The sequence below is a fragment of the Lonchura striata genome, chromosome 11 (genome assembly GCF_050655825.1).
Source record: "Lonchura striata isolate lonStrDom1 chromosome 11, ASM5065582v1, whole genome shotgun sequence".
NCBI lineage: Eukaryota > Metazoa > Chordata > Aves > Passeriformes > Estrildidae > Lonchura > Lonchura striata.
Genome location: NC_140713.1, coordinates 17,933,896 through 17,958,133, shown reverse-complemented (window position 1 = coordinate 17,958,133; position 24,238 = coordinate 17,933,896). Strand labels below are relative to the sequence as shown.

The window sequence follows — 24,238 nt, the reverse complement described above, 5'->3', positions numbered from 1 at the left end:
ACGGGGCTGTGCTCCAGGGTGCTTTTATTGTACAGAGAACGAGCAGGAGAACGCCCCACGCGGGTAACAGGAGGCGGCAGCTCGAGAGCCACGCAGAACCGGGGACCACAGCACAGGAACCCACAGCCCCGTGGGGCAGCACCTACGGCGTGTGCGGCATGGAAAGCGGTTTATTGCACAAAGGACAGCAAGCAGCGGCTGTGGGCATCGGGCCAGTAAACATGCGGTGTGGGAGCGGAAACCTTCTGTCAGGGAGCAGCGGGAGGATCCAGCCTTCCGGCAAGTGTGGCAACAAGGTGCACTAGACCCGGACAGGTGCACCAGACCGGACCTGTCCCAGCTCCAGCAGGCACACAGTTGCCCTGGGCAGGAATGGGAAATGAGGACTGCCCTGCTAAATACCCTGGTACAGCTGCAGAAGGAAGAAGTGCCAGTGGATGAAGACAGCTCACAGACTTAAGACGTAATGCCTCCAGCTCCGCCTAGGGAGGCTCCACTCCATCATGGGCCAGTGGCCAAAGATGGGCCCATGTCCCAAGGCAGACAGTTTTTGGGAATTTGTCCTCTTGCCAGCAACACCTATATTCAACAACATAGGCCTAAATTTCAGCTCCATGGCACTAGCTTGCACCTGGACAATCTCAGTTCATACACACTGTGCTCCCAGGGCTCATTGGTGGGAACTGCCTCTCTACATGGAATTCTCAGGAGTTCACTGGTCACATAAGATCCCCTGTGCTAGAATGGTCCTGGGAGGGATTGTTTGGTGCATGGAAGGGACAGGATCCAGTTGCACAATGACAGGATGAATTCCCCAGTTCAACATAGCCATGCACCAGTTTATTTGGATTAAAAATCAGAGTCCAGTAGGTCAAGGACCTCAGGAACACTTGGTTTAGGACAGAATGGTTTTTGAGTCATCAGCTCTCAGATTTCTCTCAAGATCACTCTTTTTTGGTGTCACCAGAAATGTGGTTGTACAGACCAGAGAGGGATGCCCCACACCTCCACGTGAGTGGAATACTGCAGGGCCAAGCCTCTTGGCTTACGGCTTTGAGATACTCAACAAAGAGTGCAGGGAGGGTATAGGGCTGGACTGCTGGGCTTAGGATGGGAATGGGGCAAGGCAGAGACCACCAGAGAGCAGTTTTCAGAGGAAATTCTTATTGGGGAGGGGGGGGTGAGAGAAATTGTTTCACCTCCAGGTATGAAAGTGAGACAGGTTTAAAAGAGGGACACCTTTTGGGAGGTCTGCCCCACGCACTGATGCCACTGTGAATTACACCTGAAAGGAGAGTCCCAGATGGAAAGAGTGAAGCCAACAACAGAGCGGAGTTTGGTAGTGAGAAGTCCTCAGAGCTGGTTGTCAGAGGACAGCTTTGGTGCTGCCCAGCCCCAGGCTGGGATGATGGAGGAAGATGGAGCCTGCTGGCAGCAGGGACTGGCTGAGGAGTTTGGAGGACCACACCTCCAACTCAGCCCACCCAGCTCCCTGCCTGCTGCTGCTTGGGCTAGCAGCCAAAAGCCTCACAAAGCCTTCTCATGGAGAAATGTGTGCGGAGAAGCCTTTGGTGCCTACACTGGTAGGATGGCATTGTAAGCATTTGTTTCCTCCAGCATAGATAGGTGCTGGGGTTGATGAAGAAAGGATGGACAGCAGGGAAGAATGGCTGTGATGAGCAGGAGCCAGCAATTATGTCCTTGCTCCACAACACAGGGTGGATTTGACTAGGCTTCTACAACTCATCTACAAGATACATTCAGCAGCGGCTTCAAGTGCTGTGGTTGAAGTATTCTGCTTGTTTCTTTTCCCTCCTCATCTTCGACTGGTGAGGAAGGGAAAGCCACCAGCTCCAGGGCACCCCTTTGTCTTTACTTTGTGACTTGATGGATGGCATGAGCCAGGTAACCCACGTTGCCTGACGTAACTCCCGCCACAGAGATGCGTCCGTCCTTTGTCATGTAGACTGAGAACTCCTTGATCAGCCGCTCCACCTGGGGTGAAAGAGCAAAGTTCAAACTGCAGACCAACCTCTCCTGTGTCAGCGAAGTGCAAATTTACCCAGCTTGCTGAAACTCAAAGCAAACTGGCTGCCAGCAGACAGGGCATCCCACTACCTGCAGAGTACCCTGTGCACCAAGAGAGATGCTGCTCAGCTCTCAGGCCAAACAGCAACACTGCAGATGTTCAGCTGGAAGAGTCACCTCACTTGACCTTTAAGATCACTTCACAGCAGCACCAAGTGATTGCTTGGTTTGATAGACATGACAGCTACATTTACTTTCAACCTCCCCAAGTACAGCAGGGAACAGAGCAAGACTGGGGTCCCCATGATGTGCCACTGCTTAGGGCTTGGAGGATGTTTTTTCTGAGGAAGAAGTGCTTTCAAGGGTTCCTTTTGGTATCTGTAGTCAAAAACCTACTGACAAGGACTGCAAATGACACTTTGAGACCACTGGAATTGTGTTTACCTGTTCAGGCTTCAGCCCTGTGAAGCAGAACATGCCGATCTGGTCAGTGATGTGCTGCCAGTTGTGGGAGGATCCCTCCTTCTTGAGGTTCGACACCAGCTGAGTCCGCATGCTGATGATCCGGTCAGCCATGCCCTTCACCTCTGTGAGCCTGAGGAGACAACCCAGGAACCATTGACAGCAGGGCTGGAACACACCAATGCTGTTCTCCCCACCCCAGCTATTGAAAATCAACCTCTCCACCTGGAGGGGCTCCATAGGGAGATGCAGATGAGCATGAAGAAGGAGCTCCAGCTGGAAAAGCTGCTTCTTTCTCCTGATACTCAAAGGTGATCTCTTTTTATTTATTCCATTGCTGTTGGACACTACTATTAGAATGTAGACATTTCTCACGTCTGAAAGGCACAGGTCAGTAGGATGCCTCATGGCAGCACTATTCAAACCCAGATAAAATAGTATCTACAGGTAAACCAAGCGTGCAGGGCTAACATTGGCAAAACAGGCCCTGCTCCAAAGCAACACAGCTAGGAAATGTCTCCACCGGGCCCTGGATCAGGCTCAAGTGTCAGGCTGCCAAAAGAACACAGCCCCCAGTGAGGCCACAGCACACTGCCAACCTTTGTTCTGCCAGGCCAGCTGCTGGGAGGGACCTGGCACCAAGGGGCTGGGAAAACAGCACAGGCTGACACCAGGAATCAGGCTTAGGGAATGAGGGTTACATTCTTGGGTCTCATTCCCAGGGGGCTTCTGCTTCCGCTTCCCCCTCATGAGACACACTACATGGCTATATACCACCTCAGACATTTAGGCTTCTTAGATAGGCAGCTCCTGCAGCCCTCAATCCTATGGGAGCTTTATCCCCTCCTTTACAGAGTTTTCTTCCTTGCTAACACAAGGAAAACCTGTTTGTGCCAGGTTAAACTGACACCAGCTGATGCCACGACATAATCAAGGATTTCTCCAGAGTAAACATGGTTCTGACTTGCTGAAGCTAAGAGCTGCCTGTGACAGCAGCAGACAGTAAACGCAGCACAAGGCTGAACAAAGAGATCTCACTGTCATGAACATTACAGATTTCTTCTTACCACTCCTTCCGTAGGTCAGGGGTGTTCAGGATCATAGAGGCAATGCGTGCTCCGTTCACAGGTGGGTTGGAGTACATGGGGCGGATGAGGATCTTCAGCTGTGATTCGACCCTCTTGGCTTCATCTGCATCACTGCAGATCACTGTGAAGGCACCCGCACGCTCTCCTAAGAGAATCACAGAATATCTTGAGTTGGAAGGATCATTGAGTCCAGTTTTTGGCCCTGCACAGAACAACCCCATGAATCCCACAATTCCTGTGTCTGACAGCATTGCCCAAACACTCCTTAAGCTCTGTCAGGCTTATGCTATGACCACTTCCCTGAGAAGCCTGTTCCAATATCCAATCACCCTTTAGGTTAAGAACCTTTCCCGAATATCCAGCCTAAATCCTCCCTGACACAGTTCTGTGTCATTCCCTTGGGTCCTGCCACTGGTCACAGAGTGCAGATGCTGCCCCTTGAGAGGAAGCTGATGCCTGTGATGAGCTCTGCCCTCAGTCTGTTCTTCCCCAGGCTGAGCAAACTAAGTGTCCTCAGCTGCTCCGTTTATGGCTTTTCTTTTAGACCATTCACCATCTCTGTAGTCTCTTTCGGACACTCTCTGAAAACTTTATATCTGTCTTATGCTGTTGCAGCCAACACCACACAGCTTTAGTGGATCCCTGTTCTCTAGAAGCGTCTCCACCAGCTCCTAATGTGTTATCCCTGCAGGATGAACACAGGCAGCAGGAAAACACTGGCTGCTAAACCTTGAAGGTGTTGGGATCCCAGCAGCAGCCTGGTTTAAACTATTTCCTCACCACGTGCCCTACTCACCGTACAGCCCCATGTTCTTAGCGAAGGACTGTGACAGGACGATGTTGATGCCCTGCTCGATGAAATACCGCACAGCCCAGGCGTCCCGGTTGATGTCCCCACTGGCAAAGCCCTGGTAGGCCATGTCAAAGTACACGAGGAGGTTTCGTTTCTGCCAGCAAAGATAGAAGAGAGTGTCACAGAAGCTGAGCACTCCTCCAAGGTGCAGGGCAGCAGGCTGAGAAAAGCCATGCAGACAGCAGTCTGTCCACCTGCAGCGATTCTCCTCCAGAAAGAGCACTGTTCCCCTTCATTCACCACAGGGAAAGCACTCCAAAACCTGCAGCTACCCAGCACACATCAAAACAGCAGCTGAAGATCCTCCGGAGCTGAAAATCCCTCCACCCATGGGATGTGCAAGTCTGGCCCAGGAAGCAGAAGTAAATTCGACAGCAACAAAATAGTCTACTTCAATGTCTTCTGTATCATCAGTTTCCAGGAAAATCACCTGGGAACTCTAGTCAGCTAGGCAGAGACCCCAGATACACTGCCCCTTAGAGCTACCTTTCTGTAGGCCACAGAGATCACTTTGATATCTACCAATTCTCAGGACCCTATTAAGGCCTGGTATCTCCAAGCCAAATTTCACCGGCTACAGGCTTGATGGAGCAGCAGGAAGGAGGAGAAGGTAGAACCTGTCCCAATCTATTTGCAGCTGAAGCTTGCAATGAGACACCAAGCATGTGAGAGATCTTCCAGCATTTTTAATACACCAGCACTGGGTACTCCGTTCCAGCAATCACAGCTCATGCTTTCAACCCTGCTGCTCTCCTTTCAGGTCTCCCTACTCCAGCTTCCTGGAGACGTGCCAGCAGAAAGCCCAATGGTCAGCTAGAAGCTTCCTGGGTACATTTGACTGGCTCCTGTCAGGAACATGACACCCATCCTGGCTTCAGGGACGGGAATAATCTTTAGAGAAGACCAGGTGCCACCCATGAAAGGCCAGAGATGAGGTTTTCCCAGGAATGGCACAGTACCCCTGGGACATTGCTTACCTTCACCATAGCTGCCAACTCCTTCCATTGCTCCTGCCGGGGATCCACCCCAGTGGGGTTGTGAGCACAAGCATGTAAGAGGATGATGCTCTTCTCTGGAATTTTCTAAGGAAGATGTTATAGAGAATGAATAATTGATGATATCTGACCACTCTCCTCAGCAAATGAGACAGCTTAGATGAGCTCTGTGAGGCTTCTAGCCTTGATTTAATGCTTTCAGGCATCATAGAATGATAGAGTATTCTGAGCTGGAATGGACCCATAGGGAGTCCAACTCCTTGGCCCTGAACAGGACAATCATGAGAACCACACTATGTGCCTGAATTGTTCAAACACTCCTTGAAGCCTGGCAGACTTGGTGCCATGATCACTTCCCTCGGGACCCCGTTTTGAGTGCCCAACCACCCTCTGGGTAAAAAAATCTTTTTCTAATATCCAGACTAAACCTCCCCGACACAGCTTCATGCCTCATCATCACATTTAGGGTAAAGTAATATCACCACTCATTTCCCCACATGACCTCCCTTCTTCCAGGCACAGAAGGCAACTCACAGAAATGTCATCCATGGCTCCAGAGAAGTCAAGGCTGCATGTCTTGGGGTCGTAGTAACGATAAGCCTGAAGTTGCATGCCAGCATCACGGAAAATGGGAGTGTGATTACCCCAGGACGGTTTGGGTAGATACACATCACGGCTGGATTTGAAGAACCGTTGCTGGTCAATAGAAAGACAGAGTGTTCAAACAAGTTGTATAAATTCAAGCAGTTGGAAAACCATAAAAAATCAGCTCTGGTCAAAATACGTCCTTTCCTTCCACTGCTGGCCAGGCACTCACCAAAAAGTTGGCTCCAATTCGCAGAGATCCAGTCCCAGAAATACCCTGCACGGTAACATACTGCAAGAAAAGAAAAAATACATCTGAGTCTGAGTAGCCATGTTGTATTACAGGGAGAGCACAGTCACCATGTCATGACTGGCAGCAGCACACCAAAACAGGAACAAGGGGCTGGAGGAACCACAGGGGTCAGCAGCTCCAGCTCCATAGCAGGGAGTTGGGACCCCTCCCCTTCTTGGACAGCACTGTTTTACCCCAGCCTTCAGAGGAAGCAGTGATCCTTGGGGCCAGCCAGCCCACGACTCAGAAGCATCAATACCCCACCGGTTCTTCCACATTTGCTGAGCACTCAATACCCACCACGTGTCCTTGCCCCCTGTGCCCTGGGCTCTCCTTACCCGGCCGCTCTTGAAAGCCTCACTGCTCTCCCCCAGAGCCAGTTCTGCAGATGCTCGGGTGAAATCCGCTAGTCCCCCGATGGGCAAGTACTCCTTATCCATCTTCTTGGATGCTATCATGGCCTCCGCCTGGAAGGGAGGACACAAGCTCAGCAAGGAAGGCATCACCGTGCAGAGAGTGATGGACAGCTGAAGGTCACTTCTTTGCACATTTGCTTGCTCGAAAGGGGCAAAGGTTGGTTTACAGGAATTTCCCTGCAGGGCTCATTCCTGGGCAGCAAGGGGCAGCAGTAAACATTTCAGATAAAACCCCAAAGCCACCAGAGCCCTCAGTGGGTGACAGCATTGGTACAGTGGAGCCACAGAAACCTGGCATCAGAAGAGAGCACCACTTCCAGCCCATTACAAGTCAATGCTGCTGCACAAGGACACACACTTCTCTGCTCAAGCAGGAATTGTCCTGCAAGAAAGCAAGACTTGAGTGTTACTGAGAGGCAGATATCATCTCTCTCTGTGGAAGACATCCCCAAACCACATAGGGTAGGAAACCTTTTGCAGGGTGTTGTCATGCTGGAAGTGGCACAGACCCTGGCAGCATTCACATACCACTAGGAAACTGTCCCTGTGACACCATCCATGTTCCCTGGTTGTGACCCAGCTGCACAGAGAGGGAGGGCAAGGGATGGCTTTAAAACCTACACTGATGAGACACATGGAAAAGGCACTCTCCCTGCACCCTCCCTGTTAATGCAGCCAATCAATGCATATCTCCGCTGCCAGCTATTTAACAGCCTATTTCTACCCCTACAGCCCTAAAAGACCCCATAATCCCTTCAAGGGCAATGTCCACACCCAGCTCCCTGGGCTGGAGTTTTAGACTGGCTTATGGAGAAACTGGTAGTATCGGCTCAGCAGAATTTCTAAGACTAATCCATTACGGGGCCAATGTCAGCTCCTTCCTCCCTTGTGGGTGCCCTAAAGAACACCAGCCTGTTCAAGAAACACCTTGAAATTCAGAGTGCATTGGAGGGCTCATAGAAGTCAACAACGAGTTAGAGTTACCTGAATGGGAACAGGACATGTATTTTCTATTTTGTCCTGTACTACTTAACAGCTCTTCATGTCTCAAGAGCATTAGTCCTGCTAAGAGAAACACCCAGGAATACTGTCCTGCTCTGTTAGAGACAGAGCTTATTTTAAGGATCAACAGACAAAATTTTCTTAGTGACCTTCCCCTTCCCTGACTCCCTCAGGGTACTTGGCACCTGGATCTGGCCCTGCCCAGCAGCCAGCACCCAGCTCACCTTGCGAACACAGTTCAGGACATATGGCTTCCCGTTGTCATCCCGATATGCCCCCACTCCCAGGTTCATCTTCTTGGAGTTGGTGTCACGCTTGTAAGCTTCTGTCACCCCCAGGATGGGGTCGGGGGGACCCATCTCCACATGGGACCACCATGAGCTAAAGGGAGAAACAAGAAGCTAAGCATGAGGCTTGAGAACTGGGCAGAGATGTGCACCAACAGAAACCCCCAAGGGAAATCTTGTCTTTAAACCACTGAAAAAGGTACAAATAGTGTTCAGAGAATTATCCAAAAAACCAAACCAAGCCATTTAAGTCACACTGTATATTGCAGAATGGGTAAAGAGCCTCAGTTCATTGTGGCTGAAGATAACTGACTCCCTCTCAGTCATTTGCATGTTGAAATGCTCTTGTTTGCCTTATGTGCTAACACCACAAAGCCCAGGAAACTGAAGCCTTGAACTCCTATGCTCTGGACAAGTGCCCAGAGCCTGCATGTGGGATTGCACAGGTTATTCCCCTCCAGGGAACCTTGGTCAGACCCAGACAATTGCACAAAAGCATGAATATGGAGTATCTTCCAAACTCCTGGGAAGGCTGTAATACATTAAAACTAATTTTTTTTTAATTTTTTTTATTTTTTTTTTCCCCAACATTGGCTGATAGAACAAAGGTATTTCCATTCCTTGCCCTACAAACTCTGCCTCCCCTGGTGTTGTAGACAAATGCTGTTTTCCAGGAAATCATAGAAGACAGTTTGCTCCCCGTGTGACAAGTGACAAGCTCTGATGTGAAGACCCTTCCCCTGCTGTCAAGCACAAAACCTCCCTGCACCAGGAGGAGCTTTGTGTTCCCCCAACACAAGGAGCCACCTGCCTCTGCCTGGCTGGCAGCACACCAGGAAGATGGAGAGGCTCTCTTAATGTCAAGGGCAGAGCAGACCATGCTATAAAAAGAAACCTGCTATTTCCTTTGGCCATAGTCTCTGCCCTGTCCCATGTCCAGGCTTTGCAGGCCTGCAGACAGTGCAGGAGCAGGAGTGTGGTGTTTTTTAACCTGCCTGACAGAGGGATTGGGCTATCACAGCCCCCTCCTGAAGGCACAGTATGCAGCTCTGAGCTCCTGACTACCACACAGGTGCCTACTCCTTCCCCCAGCTCAGTGGGGAACAAAGGGTGCAATACAAAGTAGATTTGGTTTATCTCCTGGAGGAAAGAACTCAAGCCTTGATTGCTGAAGGAGAAACATAGAGACAGACATATCAGCTTTACCAGTTTTGCAGCCCCGGAAAGGCCACATCATCTGATAACAAAATCCTTTCCCAACTTGGGAATGCTGTCCTGGGGCTGGTCCGTGCCCCAGGCAATGCAGGCAGCCCAGGACCAGCCAGACCTCCTGCTGAGTGTGTAGTGCAGACTCTGTAGGCAGATACAGATCTGTGGGCAGTGGGGCTAGGCGGGTTAAGGAAGCTCTAAATGATCAGCAGAATTCATAGTCATCTTTCCACTCTGTCCCTGTTTTAGGCACACTTAGGCCAAGTTTCCTCACTACAGAAAAATTGTGCACTCTCACATGTGTGTAGATTGGAATCCATAGAGCCTCAATCATTTGCCCTCTTCAGACTAGCTGTTCTTCCCCTATGTACACTATTTTCAAATTTTAAAAGAAACCTATCACTCCTTTTGACAGGCTTTGAAGGAGCGGTAGAGCCACCTTAGGTAGTTTAAAAATGTAAGATGTGCTTAATGTTTTGTAGACCACCAACTAGTCTTAATTACCTCTTAAGTACAGGATTAGCTTGGAAAGGAGGATGAGTCAGAGATGCCAGCAACACACACCCTCCAGAGAGGGACTGGGGCTGCAGCCAGTGTGGAGGGAGTGACCTGGAGAACCAACCTGAGCAGGACACGTCAAGGGGACTGTCAGGGCAAACTCTGCTGCAGGTTCAGGCGGCTTTGGACAAACCGCTCCCAATGTGTTCCTGGCAATGGAGAGGCAGGGAAAGAGAGAAACAATGTGCACTAGTGTGGCTCTCTTCAGTTTACCTGGTTTAGGATTATTTTAGTATCAAGGGCTGCAGGAGCCTGGCCATTTATTTTAAAGAGCTGCTACTTTGGAGATGGTGAAATCACCTTCTTTCTGCTGGGCTTTTTCCCAAGCAGCTTACAGTGTTTGGAGTATTGAGGTCCCAATCCTGCTAAGGCTTAGGCAGGTCACTGGGCTCTAACATACTGCAATTAATGCTGATCCTGCAGGCATTTACCTAAGCTGCAGCACTTCAGAGAGTTAAGTACTTTTGTTCTGAGCCGGTTTTTGTGTTGGCTTAAGGCACTGACAGGTAGGTTTAGGACTTATTTTCCTGTTCTCAGCATGAAGGCTTCCAGGTGAAACAAAACTCTACTGGTGTTTCCAGGAAGGTGAGTTTGCAGGGAGACAGGAGAAAAAAGCCTAGGCTGAGTTGTCCAAACACATCAGGATACCAAAGGGATCACAGAGGCAAAGCTTTCCCAAAGGGGTTTGGGAAAAAAGAGATCTACTAGGGGTCCAAGGCCACACAACTGAACACACTGCTAACCCCCGTTACTGTTGTTGTCCCTGCACTGCCTTGTATTTTATTTTCAGCAATTAAAAGAACATTTGGCTTGAATAAAGGTCAAAGCTATAAACTGCACATCTCTGCCAGGCCAGAGGTATTCAGTGCAGAAAACTAACCAGAGGTGAACTTAAGCTGGGGTTGAACTACCTGAGGGATACTCAATGTAAGCCAAAGGAAGCACATTCTCCAGCTACAGGACTTCCACACAGAAGGCCCAAAGTTTAGATGCTCATCAGAGATCCAAATAGTCTCTGTACTCTTCAGCCATGCTGGTCTTCTGAGCTGGTTTAATGTACAACTGCAAGTGCAGTGGGACAGAGAGGATGGGAAAATGCACCAGGAATTGCATAAATTTGCAACATTTTTCAAAAATGTATCTGGAACTTATGCCTCGAGTGCACAGACCTAAGAAGTGCTTAAGCACTCAAGCTAAGCCTGGAGAGCAAGCATTTACAAGCCCAGTGAAGGTTTCCTGAGGTGCAGCCACATAAGATACTGGATTTCAGAAGCTTTGCCAAAGCCCCCACAGCAGTTCTGCAAGACAGAGCAGAGCTAGGGGCCAAAGGCTGTACGTAAACCACATTTAAAGCTAATATTTACACAAGAACAATGCCAACAGGCTGCTGGCTACTACAGGGCCTTTCAAGCCTACAAATTCCTTGCCCCAGTGAGCTTTGGATAAGCTTTCCACCAAGAAAAGTATTTAAATAGCTGTCTTGTGATACATCAGAGCAGCAGACTGAGTTATCGTCCTAATTAGCATTTGTGTGTCAATGGAACAGTTTTAACCATTTCGTATCTCTTAACCTCGGTTCTGCTTTCAGAAACAGCATTCTCAGCACAGATTAATGATAACAGCTGGAGCACCACATTATATTGCTGAAGATAAGGAAACAGAAACTGCTAATCAGTGCTTGGCTTCCCTTGTTGCATAACAAGCCACTATTCCTGAAACAAAAAAGGGGTATGTGCACAGAGGCTCCTTACTTGAAAAACTTAACCTCTGTTGGGTGACCTCAATGCAATTTGGTAATTTACAGTTTGCTGTACAACAAGCTTGAGAAAAGCAATGCTTATGCCAGCAGGCTCCATACCTTTCACAGGTCTGCTATAGTCCATGGGCGCAAAACACAAGTTCTAGACAGCTGCTCTTCTGTCCCCGCTGAGAAGAGCCAGAAGGCTGGCTTAGAAGCAGTAGTGACTGCTGGAATAGAGATCTAAAAAAACCCAACTGCTTTCCTGTTCTGACGTAGCCTGAAACTGTTTCTTAGAGACTTCCCCACTAGTGAGGGCCAGGAGTCAAAGGGTTCTGGAGAGTACCAAGGCATCATCCAGATTCCTCTGTACACTCTGCTTCTTGGCCATCTGATCTCAGTGATGTTCCCAGCCCCGTGGCTCTCAGGTCAGCTCTACTTTGTGGAAATTTGGATGTTCTGGGCTTTTCACACAGCTCCAGCAGCACCCTACATCTTTCTATCCAAACCTCTGCTGACCAGAGACAAAATAATCCAGAGCTGCCAGTGCAAGACTGGTCCTCATCGAAACACAGTCACTTCCACTCTGCTCCTGCTAGGGGTTGTACCCCTGAGAGCACAGCCAGCACTACTCCCACCCCAATTAATGGATCATGGGGTCACTGCAGACCTGGTGCGCCATGCATGATCCCACGTGCATGAGGCCACTGCACAGTGCAGAGGTTCCTTTGGACCCACTACATAGGGCAGCCAGACAGCACCACCTCAGCCCCATTTCACAGCACACAGAATCCTGGAACAGCTTGGGTTGGAAGAGACCCGAAAGATTACGTTGTCAAAACCCCTGACATAGACAGGCATACCTTCCACTAGACCAGGATGTTCCAAGCCCTGTCCAACCTGGCCATGAACACTTCCAGGGATGTGACAGGCATGGTTTCTCTAGACAACCTGTGCCAGGACCTCACCACCCTCACAGGGAAGAATTTGTTCCCAATATCTAATCTAACCCTGCCCTCTGTCAATTTAAACCCTTTCCCCCTTGTCCTGGCATTCCAAACCCTTGTCAAAAGTCCCTCACCAGCTCTCTTCTAGCCCCTTTAGATACCAGAAGGCCACAATTAGGTCACCCCAAAACCTTGTCTTTTCCAGGTTGAATAACCTCAGCTTTTTCCCTCAGTCCTTCCACATAGAAATGGTGCTCCAATCCTCTGATCATCTTTGTGGCCTCCTCTGGACTTGCTCGAACAGGTCGATGTCCTTCTTGTGCTAGGGTCGCAAAGGTGGATGCAGTGCAGCAGGTGGAGGTCTCAGCAGAGCAGACCAGAGGGACAGAATCCCCTCCCTTTACCTGATGCCTACACTGCCGGTGATGCAGCCCAGGACACGGCTGCGAGCGCACATTGCCTGGGCACGTCCAGCCTCTCACTGACCACATCATCCGTGCCCCGAAGCACAGTGTACATCACTAGCAGCACCCCGGCCCAATCAAAGCACAGGGTGTCTCCAGCACCCGGCCCCGCTGCTCGGGGCTCCCCCGGTCCCGCTGCTCGGGGCTGCCCCGGTCCCGCTGCTCGGGGCTCCCCCGGCCCCGCTGCTCGGGGCTGCCGCGGTCCCGCTGCTCGGGGCTGCCCCGGTCCCGCTGCTCGGGGCTGCCCCGGTCCCGGTGCTGGGGGCTGCCCCGGCCCCGCTGCTCGGGGCTGCCCCGGTCCCGCTGCTCGGGGCTCCCCCGGTCCCGGTGCTCGGGGCTGCCCCGGTCCCGCTGCTCGGGGCTGCCCCGGTCCCGCTGCTCGGGGCTGTCCCGGTCCCGCTGCGCGGGGCTGCCCGGTGCCTACGCGCCCTCCACGGCGGCGCCTCAAGGGCAGGCGGGGGGCGCCGGGTTGGGCCGCAGCCAATCAGAGCGCGAGGACCCCCCCTCCCAGCCAATCCGAGCGCGGTCCGTCCCCCCGGCAACCCCCTCGCCCAGCGCGGCGTCAGCCGCGGGCCGCACGGGGCGACTCGCTTCCCGCAGCCTCCCCCACCGCCAGCTCGGAGCGGGGCTCAGCCGCGGGAAAACCCCTCCGCCGACCCCGGCGGGCGGGCCTAGGGGATGAGCCACCTCTCAGCCCTCACCTGGCGCGGGAGGCGGCGGCGGCGAGGCGCGGGGCGGCGAGGAGCCGGCAGCTCTGCAGGAGCGCCATGGCGGCAGCGACGGCGGTGGCGGCGGCGGGCGGGCACTTCACACCACGGGCGCCGGCGGAGCGCTCCGCCCCGCGCATGCGCTGCCGAGCGCCGGGCACCGCCCGCGCTGCCCCCTGGCGGCCGCTGCGGGTCAGTGCAGCTGCGCCGCTCGGTCCGGGGCTGTGCTGGGCTGTGATGGGCTGTGCTGGGCTGTGCTGGGCTGTGCTGGGCAGTGCTGGGATGTTCTGGGCTGTACTGGGCTGTGCTGGGCAGTACTGGGCGGTGATGGGCAGTGCTGGGCTGTGATGGGCAGTGCTGGGCTGTACTGGGCGGTGATGGGCAGTGCTGGGCTGTGATGGGCAGTGCTGGGCTGTACTGGGCGGTGCTGGGCTGTACTGGGCGGTGCTGGGCAGTGCTGGGCTGTACTGGGCAGTGCTGGGCTGTGCTGGGCGGTGATGGGCTGTACTGGGCAGTGCTGGGCTGTACTGGGCAGTGCTGGGCTGTGCTGGGCAGTGCTGGGCTGTACTGGGCAGTGCTGGGCTGTGCTGGGCGGTGATGGGCAGTGCTGGGCTGTGCTGGGCAGTGCTGGGCTGTACTGGGCAGTGCTGGGCTGTGCTGGGCTGTACTGGGCGGTGCTGGGCAGTGCTGGGCTGTGCTGGGCTTTACTGGGCTGTGCTGGGCTGTACTGGGATGTGCTGGGTGGTGCTTGGCTGTACTGGGCTGTGATGGGCGGTGCTGGGCTGTACTGGGCGGTGCTGGGCTGTGCTGGGCTGTGCTGAGCAGTGCTGGGCTTTGCAGGACTCAACTGTGATGTAGTGGGCCATGCTAGGCTGTATTGGCCCATCTTGTACCAGGCCATACTGGCTGTACTAGGCTGTCCTACACTATACTGGGCTGTGGTAGGCTGTACTGGGATAGGGAGGCCTTAACTAGGACATGTGGGCCATACTAGTCTGTGCTGGACCATCTGGTAGCAGGCTCTACTTGGCCATACTGGGACATACAGGATGGTACTGCACCATACTAGGCTGCACAGCGCTGTTCTTGAGCTGTATAGGACTGCACTGCACCATGTGGAGCCATACCAGTCTGCACAGGGCAGTCTTGGGCCATATAGTGAGCTATACAGGATTGTAACACACCATATGGGATTATACAGGGTTATACAGGACTGCATGTCCATATGGAGCTGTACAGGATGTACTAGGCCAGTGTGGGGCTGTACTTGGTTGCTCTGTGCCATTCTGGAGTGTAGAGGGCCATGTGGAGCTGTAAAGGTCTGTACTAGGCTGTGCTTAGCCACACAGGACTATACAACACCCCACAGGTCTGTATAGTGTGGTTCTGGGCCATGCTGGGCTATGTGGGGCTGTGCTGGGCCATATAGGACTGCACTGTAGCATGCTGGGCTGTACTGAGCCATACTGAGCTGTGTGGGATTTACTGTGGGCTGTCCTGGGCTGTGCATGTCCAGATGGGGCTGCACTGCACCGTACTGGATAGTTCAGGAGTGGGAAAGGTTGCACTGGGACTCTGCCAGCATCGACACCCTGAGACTGGTTTCCAAAACTGGGAGTGGGGGAAACAACCCTTGGGATGTCCTAGAGGCTTTGGCAGGGTGTGGGGGGGTGAATGGGAGGGATAACTGGGAGGTACAGTGTCCCCACTCAACCTGCCTGCACTCTGCTCCCCAGGGATTTTCCAGTGACCCTCCTTCCATAGGGGCTTTCCCAAATGCTCTGTCTCTCTTCCCCACCCAGCAGCCACGTCCTCTGTGGGATCAGAGTGTGGGGATATCCCCCTCCTCCCTGTCACCCCGCAGCCCACCATGGGATAGAGAAATAGGGGCTTCACTCTAGCAGTACTTGAATTTATTAGTAAACTGTTCTTTGGTAAATGATAAAAACTCAAGAGACCAAAGGAATGAAAACAACACCCCCACAAAGAAAAAAAAAATAATGTCATTAAACAAACCAGGCAGATGGAAAAAAAAAAAAAAGTTTCCCCCCCTAAATGGGATTTTAGCAACCTACAGCAAACCCAAGAGATGTTGGGGGAGCTCTGCAGTGATGGGGGCTCCCCTTTGTGCTTGTTTTCGGGGAGGAGGAGCGTGGGCTGTGTGTATGGGAGTCCTACATGGGGGGCTCATTGCAGAGCACCATCTCCAGTTCCTTGCGGTAGAGTTTGCCCCCGTCGGAGAGGTTCATGATGCTCTTCCTGTAGTTGGTGAGCTGCTGGATGTTCATCTCCTGCAAGGCATGAGGGGCAGTGGGGGTGGGCACCCCTTTCTCCCTGGGGAGTACCCCCAGGCTGAGATTACACTCCCCCCATTTCCAGTGCAGCTTCCCATGAGGATGCAGGCTCAGCACTTGGACCAGCATCTCATCATCCCCCTGGAGCATGGACATGGAAGGATGCTGCTGGGACATGGGAGAAGGAACTGGGGAGCCCTCGGGGTGGCACCCAAGCTCTGCTCACACTTACTTTCTTATTCTTCTCATACAGGTCTTTCAAAAGTGCATCCAGCTCATTCTCATCAATGAAGCCATTTCCATCCTGGATATGTGGGAGGGACATCAACAGCAGGAAGGATACAAGCCCTGCAATTCCCCTTTGGACATGGGCATCCCCAGACCCTCAACCAGCACAGCCAGAGGTAATCCCAATTCTCCTACCCTAAACCAGAGCACGGAATTGCCCCAACCAAAACCATATGATTGGGGGTTATTTTTTGCCAGGTTATATTTATTTGGGGTGACTTCCCATGAGCTGGCTCCCTACCTTGTCGTAGAAGGCAAAGATGGCATTGAACTCATCTGAGGACAGCTTCATTCCCTGGGAAGTGACAATGGAATGAGAGAGGTATCAGGGTATGAGAGAGGGGTTGGATGTACAAGCAATGGGAATGGGTTGTTTTTGTTGTTATTATTAGCAGTAGGAGTAGTATTGTGTTACCTGAAACTTCAGAAGAAAGTTTTCTTGCACGGGCAAAAGTCTGAAAAAGAAGGGGGACAGGGAAGAGGCATTCTCCTAAATCACAGTGGTGTTTTGCTCAGGAACATGAGTAAATTAAAGGGGAAAACAGTTTTCCCTGGAAGCTGGAGCAGACTCTTCCTCAATATGAGCATTTCAGGTGTCTTTCCCTCCCCAGCTCTTCCTTCTTGCTGCCCGTGACCTTACCGGGACATCTCGGAGAGGCCCAGCTTCCCATCACCGTTCATGTCGAACATCCGCAGCTGTTGGGACACAAACAGTGCCCTGTGACCATCCCCTCCTCCTCTCCTGCATGCCACCCTGGGGTGCTGAGGCCCCTGGTGGGGACGCAGTGCCCCGGGTCACTCACAATGGTCTGTGTGTACTCCTGCAGCTTGGGCTCGTCGTAGGGCCGGTTTGCCTTCTTCAGCAGGTCTGACAAGAAGCCCTGGGAGGAGAGGGTTTTGCTGGCTGTCCCCATCCCCAGGTGTCCCAGCGGGGATGTCCCACTGACAGGGACCCAGCCAAGCCCACCCTCTGCCCACAGCCCACCTTGAGCTCGTTGGCTTCGATGTAGCCGCTGCGATCCGTGTCGTACCTGCGCCAGGCCTGTAGAGGAACTGCCATGAGCCTTTGCAGGGGCTCGTGTCCCCCACTCCCTCCTGACGTGTGTGTGTGCCCCCATAAACTCCCTCTGAGAGTGTCCCCCACTATCGTGAAGGAGATGGGGCCATCTCACAGCTCCCACTGGCATCACATATTCTCCCTTGGGGCTAGATGCTTTTGTTCAGCCCCACACCAAGAGTTCAAGCACCTTTATCCTCGTGTCAGTATGCAAGACCAGGCGTTAATATTTAATAATATTTAATTGCATCCCCCAATTAAACAATAGTGTCTGCTTACCACCCCCCCCCCACCCCCACCCCACTCCCAATATCATGAGGTGCTCCTCTTTCAGCCTTCCTCTCCACCCAGGAGTTCAGTTTCCATATACAAGCTCCTTCCTCTCCAGGATGCTGCACATCCCCTTCCATCCCCATTTATGTTTTATTCCCCATCTGGAATTTCTCTCCCACCTGTGTGGGTTCACTCCATGCAAGGACAGAGCGAGGTTGTGGGATGCCCTGGAACAGTGTTGGTTTCAGCACATCCCTTGGGCACTTAGGAGCAACATGAGGGGAAGTTTACAAAAAGCCCCAAATCCTTGCCTGGAGGCTGGGATGAGGCACCCAACTGCCCTGAGAAGTATCCAAGGGGTGCTGAGAACTGGGAAAACTCACCACATTCCTGCTCTTCCCTAAACCAGCACTGCCTCCCAGTGTTAACTCCCAGAGTTAATGCCAAGAATTTTGGGGAGACCAGGGGAGGTTTGGTCAGTTCAAGGTCCCAGTTGTTTTCCCTTGGTGGAGCTGGATTGAATTCCCTGGGGATCCCCCAGCACAACCTGTCCCACTCACCTCCATGAACTCTGAACTGGAGCCCACATGCTGGCGAAAACACAGCAGAAAGTTCTCCTCCGTGGGCAGGATCTGGGCCAGCTGTGGGAAGCACAGGCATGGTGGGATGGTGGAGGGGAAACATGAGCATGGGGGCGGAACGTGAACAACCTGGGTTTTGTCAGGTCCAGCACTGCTCACCTCTGCCATCTCGATTTTGCCATCCGCATTTTTGTCATATTTGTGCATAAACTCCTTCATCTTGTCACCCAAATTGTCCTTCTTCGAGTCCTGCCAGCAAGGAGAGAGGGAATGGGAACTTTTCCCTCATTCCCTATGCTGGTCTTCTCCCACTTTCTTCCCAGAGGAGTCCCAGTCCCACTCATGAGTGCCCAAAGGAGATGGGGCTGACATGAGCACACATGAGTCTTTGGGCACAAGGGAACGAGGGAAGGAGGGAGCAAAACCAGAAGATGCTCTTACCACACCCGCCCCCTTTCTTGCACTTTCCAGCTCCTGGAAGAAATTTTCCAGCTCTTTGCCTTCAATGTAGCCATTTCCTGCAGGAGGAAAAAAAAAATGCAGTAAGACTTTCACAGTGTCAGAGCACAGGAGGAGAGGGACAGATGCTCCCAGGGGACACAGCAATTGTTCCCTCTGCACCAGGACATGGCTCCAAGGCAACTGCGGCAACAAGGAAATGCCAGCCAATGTTGACGCTGAGCGTTGCACATACTGGTGATGCCCAAATTTGCCCAGGTGACACACAGCCCTGGACTTGCCCCTTGCACTCATTTGTGGGGCACAGGGGACTTTGTTCATCTTGGTCTTTGCTGCATTTTTTGTATTTGATGCTTCAATCAGATGCTTTAAATAAAGGCACGCTATCCCGTGCAAGCATTTCCCAATCAGGACTGTCTCAACCCCCTGTGGGGGCCAGAAGGGCAAATGGGGAGCAGAGGCAAGGCACCCAGCACAGCATCCCCCCATCCTGGGTGCAGGATCAGCCCCAGGAAGGGGTGACCCCACTGCCAATCTCCAGCACGGCCAGGAGCTCCAAAAGATCCCTGTCCTGTGTACCTCACACCTCTCACTGCCAGTATCTGTGCTGAGATGTGGCTCCTCTGGAGCCCGGGGTATCCATAGCCCTGCCCTGCCTGTGGGATGCTCGATGGCCAGAGGGCTCAGCCAGGGCTCAGCCACACATGGCTCCCACAGTGGTGGCCCTTGGTGGCTTTGGGGGGTGGCTGCTGTGCCTGGAAGCAGCAGCGTCACATCACAGCTGGAGACAGCAGTAAGACGACACTGGCTCCATGGTGCTGTCAGGCAAGACGTCACCTCCCTGCCAGAAATCCTCCCGTCCAAGAACATCTGGACAGCAGAGGGATGTTGCCCTTTCCCCTGAAGTGCTTGGCTGAGGGATAACCAGGGCTCTTCCTTGTGAATACTTCCCCCAGGACCGCTCCACATTTCAGCCTCCGGGGGCTTGGACCACAGCTGACTGCTCTGCGCCACCTTTGGCATTATTACCTGCAGAATCCCCAGCAGCATCTGCTCCCACTGCTACACAGCAGCTGGGAATAACCCATCCACATCCCAGCTCGAAGCACTGGGGAAATCCCAGGGTACCTTCCTCTTTGGTGACCACATCCCAATGGATGAGCAGCATCCTTCCCGGGAGGGGATGAGGGGCTTGGGTGATATTGGGGTGCTGGTGTGAGCCACTGAGGTACATTGTCTTCCCACTCCTTTTCCCAGGGGCTTTGTTTTTGTGGGTGCAGGAGAACCCCAAGTGGCTTTGAATTCAGTTGGGGAAAAAAGAAAAATCAACAGGAGTTTTGAGCTGGGAAAAAAGAATAAGGCTGAGAAAAGCTGTGGCCAGTAGCTTGGCTTCCTCCAAGCAGCAGGTCTGATCCATGTCTGCAGAGCAACGGGATGTGGAGTGCTATGGAAAATCCCCTCCAGAGAGCCACAGCCAGTCCATGCAGCTCCACCTCAGAGCCTCGGGGCAGCAGTGGCTGGTAAAGTGAGGACATCAGAGACATCCGAGGGGACATCTGTGGGGCATGACAAGCCATGAGGTGAAGCAGCTCAAGGCATGGAAGCCACATTGAAGGGGTTTAAATGCAGGGATGAGCTTGGGTGAAGTAGTCCCACGCACAGCGGAATGAACCCCAGGTCCCTCCATTGGCACAGGGAAGCAGCCAGGGCTGTTGGAGCTCCTGCCTGGTGCAGCTGAGCATTGTCCTTGTCAAGGCCACCTTCCTTCCCGACGCCCGAGTCCCTCCTCTCCTGCGCACCTGCCGTGCTGCAGCTCGACAGCCTCGCCCTGCCCGGGGGCCGTGGGCCAAGCTGGACCCGTGCCTGCCGCGGTGGTTTGGAGATGACAGAGCACATCCAAGGGCACAGTGGGAAGCGCTGCAGGGAGGCAGCTGGACACCCACATCAGGAGCTGCCCACTCCCACTGGAGTGCCACATTCCAAACCCCTCGGTGGCTGCTCCAGTGCCAGCAGTGACAGGGACCTGTGTCTGTGTCCCCGATGATGTGAGGCTGCGGGGGGGGGGGGGGAGGGAGGGACGGACCCCAAAATGCAGGCAGGAGCAAGCTGAGCTCCAGTTCCAGCAGCACAGCTGGGGAGGCTACATGATGCAGTTCCAAGGAGGTTTTGGTCCCCAAACCTCCCTGCAGGAACAGGAGACTCAGTGAAGGACAGGTGCTTTCCCCCTAGGCTGCTGTCCCCAGCAGGCTGAGCCTCATGGCACTGCAGCGCTGGAAGAAACTGTTTTCTCACAAAACAATTCTGGTTTGTGCATTTCCCCCCCTTTTTGGGGCTGGCAGTGGTAGAAACAGGGGTGTCCTGCCCAGATGTGACTCCGTGGGAAGGTGACATCCCCATAGTGGACACGGTTTTTGCCAGCATCCCCAGGGAGAGATTTTGGGAGGCTGGGGAGCAGGCAGGCAGAGACCAAGCACTCCAGACGTGGAGGGACCATTCTTCAGCCTGCTCCGGGCGTGGGACACCCGCTCTGTCACTCCTGGCAAGGGGGTGGCCCTGGGGCCAGTCTGGTGGCCATGCTGCCCCACTAATTCCAGGTACCAAGTGTGGGGCACTGCCGAGGCAGGGAGATGGAGAGGACCGAGGGTGGACACTGGGCACCCCGGGAAGGGCAAGACGCCCAGAGCAGCACCCAGAGGTGACAACAGCCCCGAGTGAATCCCAGCTCTGAAGGCACCCAGGGGACGTGTCAAGGAGACCCAGGATATCCCGGGCTCAGCGTCCCATGGGCTGAGGACTCCCAGTGGGGTCCAGTTCTGGGGCTCTCCGTCCTTTCTCGACGGGGAGATCCTGGGGGACCGATTGCTTCCCCGACCCCAGAGCTTCAACGGACGGGGCTGTGCCGCGGAGACTCTCCATCACCCCGGAGACTCTCCATCACCCCCGAGACTCTCCATCCTGGAGTCTCTGCATCCCGGGGGCTCTCCATCACCCCGGGGGCTCACCGTCACCCCGGGCTGCGGCAGTGGAGGCTCTATCCTCTCCTCCTGGATGTCCAGGGACTCTTTACCCCCCCTCCCCCTTCAGCCCCGCGCCCCTAGGGATGCTCAGCCCGCTGCCCTCCCCGCCGGTTTTTTGAGGAGCGAAGTGTCCCGCGCGCCCCGGGACTGACCGTCCGCGTCGAAGTGCCGCCAGATGTCGAGGAACTGGGAGGCGGTGAGCTCGGCCAGGTGGAGGTGCGGGGCCTGCTGCGGGCCGGCCATCCCGCTCCCGATCCCGCTCCCGATCCCGCCGCTCCCGATCCCGCCGCCGCCCGCAGCCGCCTTTTATACCCGCCGCCGCCGCGCCGCCCGCCGCCGCCAGAGGGCGCCGCCGCTCCGGGACACCGGCCGGGCACGGGGGACAGCGGGAGAGCGGGACAGGGGGACAGCGGGACACACGGACAGCGGGTACCGGGACAGGGGGACAGCGGGACACACGGACAGCGGGTACCGGGACAGCGGGTACCGGGACAGGGGGACAGCGGGACACACGGACAGCGGGTACCGGGACAGCGGGACAGCGTGACACACGGACAGCGGGTACCGGGACAGCGGGTACCGGGACAGGGGGACAGCGGGACACACGGACAGCGGGTACCGGGACAGCGGGACAGCGGGACACACGGACAGCGGGTACCGGGACAGCGGGTACCGGGACAGGGGGACAGCGGGACACACGGACAGCGGGACAGCGGGACACACGGACAGCGGGTACCGGGACAGCGGGTACCGGGACAGGGGGACAGCGGGACACACGGACAGCGGGTACCGGGACAGCGGGACAGCGGGACACACGGACAGCGGGTACCGGGACAGGGGGACAGCGGGACAGCGGGTACCGGGACAGCGGGACATGGGGACAGCGGGACAGCGGGACACATGGACAGCGGGTACCGGGGACAGGGGGACAGCGGGCCACACGGACAGCGGGTACCGAGACAGCAGAACAGGGGGACAGGGGGACAGTGGGACAGCGGGATAGGGTGTACCGGGACAGGGGGACATGGGGACAGCGGGACAGCGGGTACTGGGACAGGGGGACAGCGGGACAGCGGGACAGGGGACAGCGGGACAGGAGGACACCCAGACATCGGGACAGTGGGACACCCTGACAGCTGGACAGCAGGACACCGGGACAGCAGGACAAGGGGACACCCAGACATCGGGACACTGGGACAGAGGGATATCAAGATATCAGAACACTAGAACATCAGGATACAACATTGGGACACCAGGATACCAAGATGCTGGGACACCTGGACATTCCAGGACATTAGGACACCGGAATGCCAGGACACTGGGATACTGAGACACCAGGATACTGGGACACTGGGAGCAGCACTGGGCACAGGAGTCGGCAGCCCGTGCCCTGACACTTGTCCTTGCCCTGTCACCTAACCCTATTCTCTCACCTACCACTGTCCCATGACATCTACTCCTGCCCTGTGTCACCTATCCCTGTCCCACACCAGCCACACTGCTTAATGCCACCTACCCCTCTCCCTGACACCTCACTGCCCTGTCACTCTGCCCTGCTGCCTCCTCCTGCCTGTCACTCCATTCCTTCCTCAAGTCCCTGCATCCCTTCCTGTGCCACGGAGTCCTACCCCAGTCACCATATCCGTGCCCTGTGTCACCACATCTGTGTCATTGTCCCCCTGCCTCATGGCAGCTTCATGGCTTCTGAGTTGCTGGTCCTGGCAGGAGGAGCAGGGCAATGGCAGTGCCAATGTCACCACCACCAAGGGACCATGCAATGGCCACAGCAGGGTCACTTGCACCCATGGCTGGAGTGAGGACACAAAACATGGGCCCTGCAGACATCTTTTGGAGGAAAAAACAAGGAATCCTGAGATCAAGGCTCTGCCATCTCTTCTGGAGCAGGGCTCCTTGGGGTAGAAGGGATGCTCAGCCAAAAACACATTTCTCACCCTGGCTCCCCTTGCCCATCACCAGCTGGTTGTGGGATTTTCTTTTCCCAAGTTTTCCCAAACGGCAGGGAAGTTTCTAGGCCCAAACAAAACAGCCACACATGGGGTTTGTCACTGGCTCCAGCGCAGCCTGCCCAGGGGAAGCGTTGCCATGGCTACAGGGAAAAAAAAAAATCAGATCCAGCAAGAAGGCTGAGCTGATGGAAGTGCTTAATTAAAGATGAGAAGGCATCAGGGAAGTTCAGATGTGCGCAGAGCAGGGACGCAGGCAGCAGCAGGCAGCTGCTGGGAGTTATTTGGGGCACTGCCCATCCTGCCGGGTGCTGGTGACTCTTATTTTTGGCTTTTGGCTGGAAGAACACAGGGGGTGAGGTGCTTCCTCTGAATGGCAGGGGCCGGGAGGGGCTCAGTGCAGTGGGGATGGAGCCACACCTGGGCTCTGACGCTGTGGGAAGCTGAGGCAGGGCAGGACACGACCTCAGGCAGGGGAAGAGATGCTGTGCCAGCATCCCATGAGGAAAGGCACACTGGGACACCAAGCAGTGCGATGGCCTTTTCTTCTTCCCTGCTGCACAATGCAACCTTCAGGCACACAAGGGACACTGAAGGGTGTCCTGTGTATTCCATTCACATTTCCTGTGGTTTGGCACAGAAATTAGTCGAAAAAAGCCTCTTTTTCCCATTAT

General features: G+C 54.4%; 2 protein-coding genes and 1 long non-coding RNA gene across 4 annotated transcripts; 1 reads left to right on the top strand and 2 right to left on the bottom strand.

Moving 5' to 3' along the window:
• Positions 1–7: 7 nt before the first annotated feature.
• On the bottom strand, positions 8–13,781 carry GOT2 (glutamic-oxaloacetic transaminase 2). Of its 2 annotated transcripts, none has more exons than XM_021541109.3 (10): positions 13,626–13,781; positions 7,946–8,102; positions 6,642–6,770; positions 6,244–6,303; positions 5,961–6,122; positions 5,409–5,513; positions 4,375–4,525; positions 3,558–3,723; positions 2,473–2,623; positions 8–1,995 (listed from the first exon to the last, which is right to left on the bottom strand). In XM_021541109.3, exons 1-10 carry the CDS (start codon positions 13,769–13,771, stop codon positions 1,873–1,875), a joined length of 1,350 nt encoding a protein of 449 aa, XP_021396784.3. In that variant the 5' UTR covers positions 13,772–13,781; the 3' UTR covers positions 8–1,872. The 2 variants fall into 2 exon arrangements, with proteins under 2 accessions (XP_021396784.3, XP_021396785.3); XM_021541110.4 differs by lacking the exon at positions 13,626–13,781 and adding an exon at positions 12,865–13,030.
• Positions 13,782–15,529: 1,748 nt separating this feature from the next.
• CALB2 (calbindin 2) lies at positions 15,530–21,879 on the bottom strand. Its single transcript, XM_021541056.4, has 11 exons — positions 21,753–21,879; positions 18,566–18,642; positions 18,284–18,373; positions 18,104–18,184; positions 17,199–17,255; positions 17,017–17,094; positions 16,854–16,909; positions 16,629–16,668; positions 16,455–16,508; positions 16,158–16,229; positions 15,530–15,922 (listed from the first exon to the last, which is right to left on the bottom strand). The coding sequence occupies exons 1-11, from the start codon at positions 21,841–21,843 to the stop codon at positions 15,806–15,808; spliced, it is 813 nt and encodes a 270-aa protein (XP_021396731.1). The 5' UTR covers positions 21,844–21,879; the 3' UTR covers positions 15,530–15,805.
• Positions 16,191–16,962, top strand: LOC146766434 (uncharacterized). The gene is made up of 3 exons (XR_014957934.1): positions 16,191–16,329; positions 16,412–16,535; positions 16,825–16,962. It is a non-coding gene; the product is annotated as an uncharacterized LOC146766434 (long non-coding RNA).
• Positions 21,880–24,238: the final 2,359 nt, after the last annotated feature.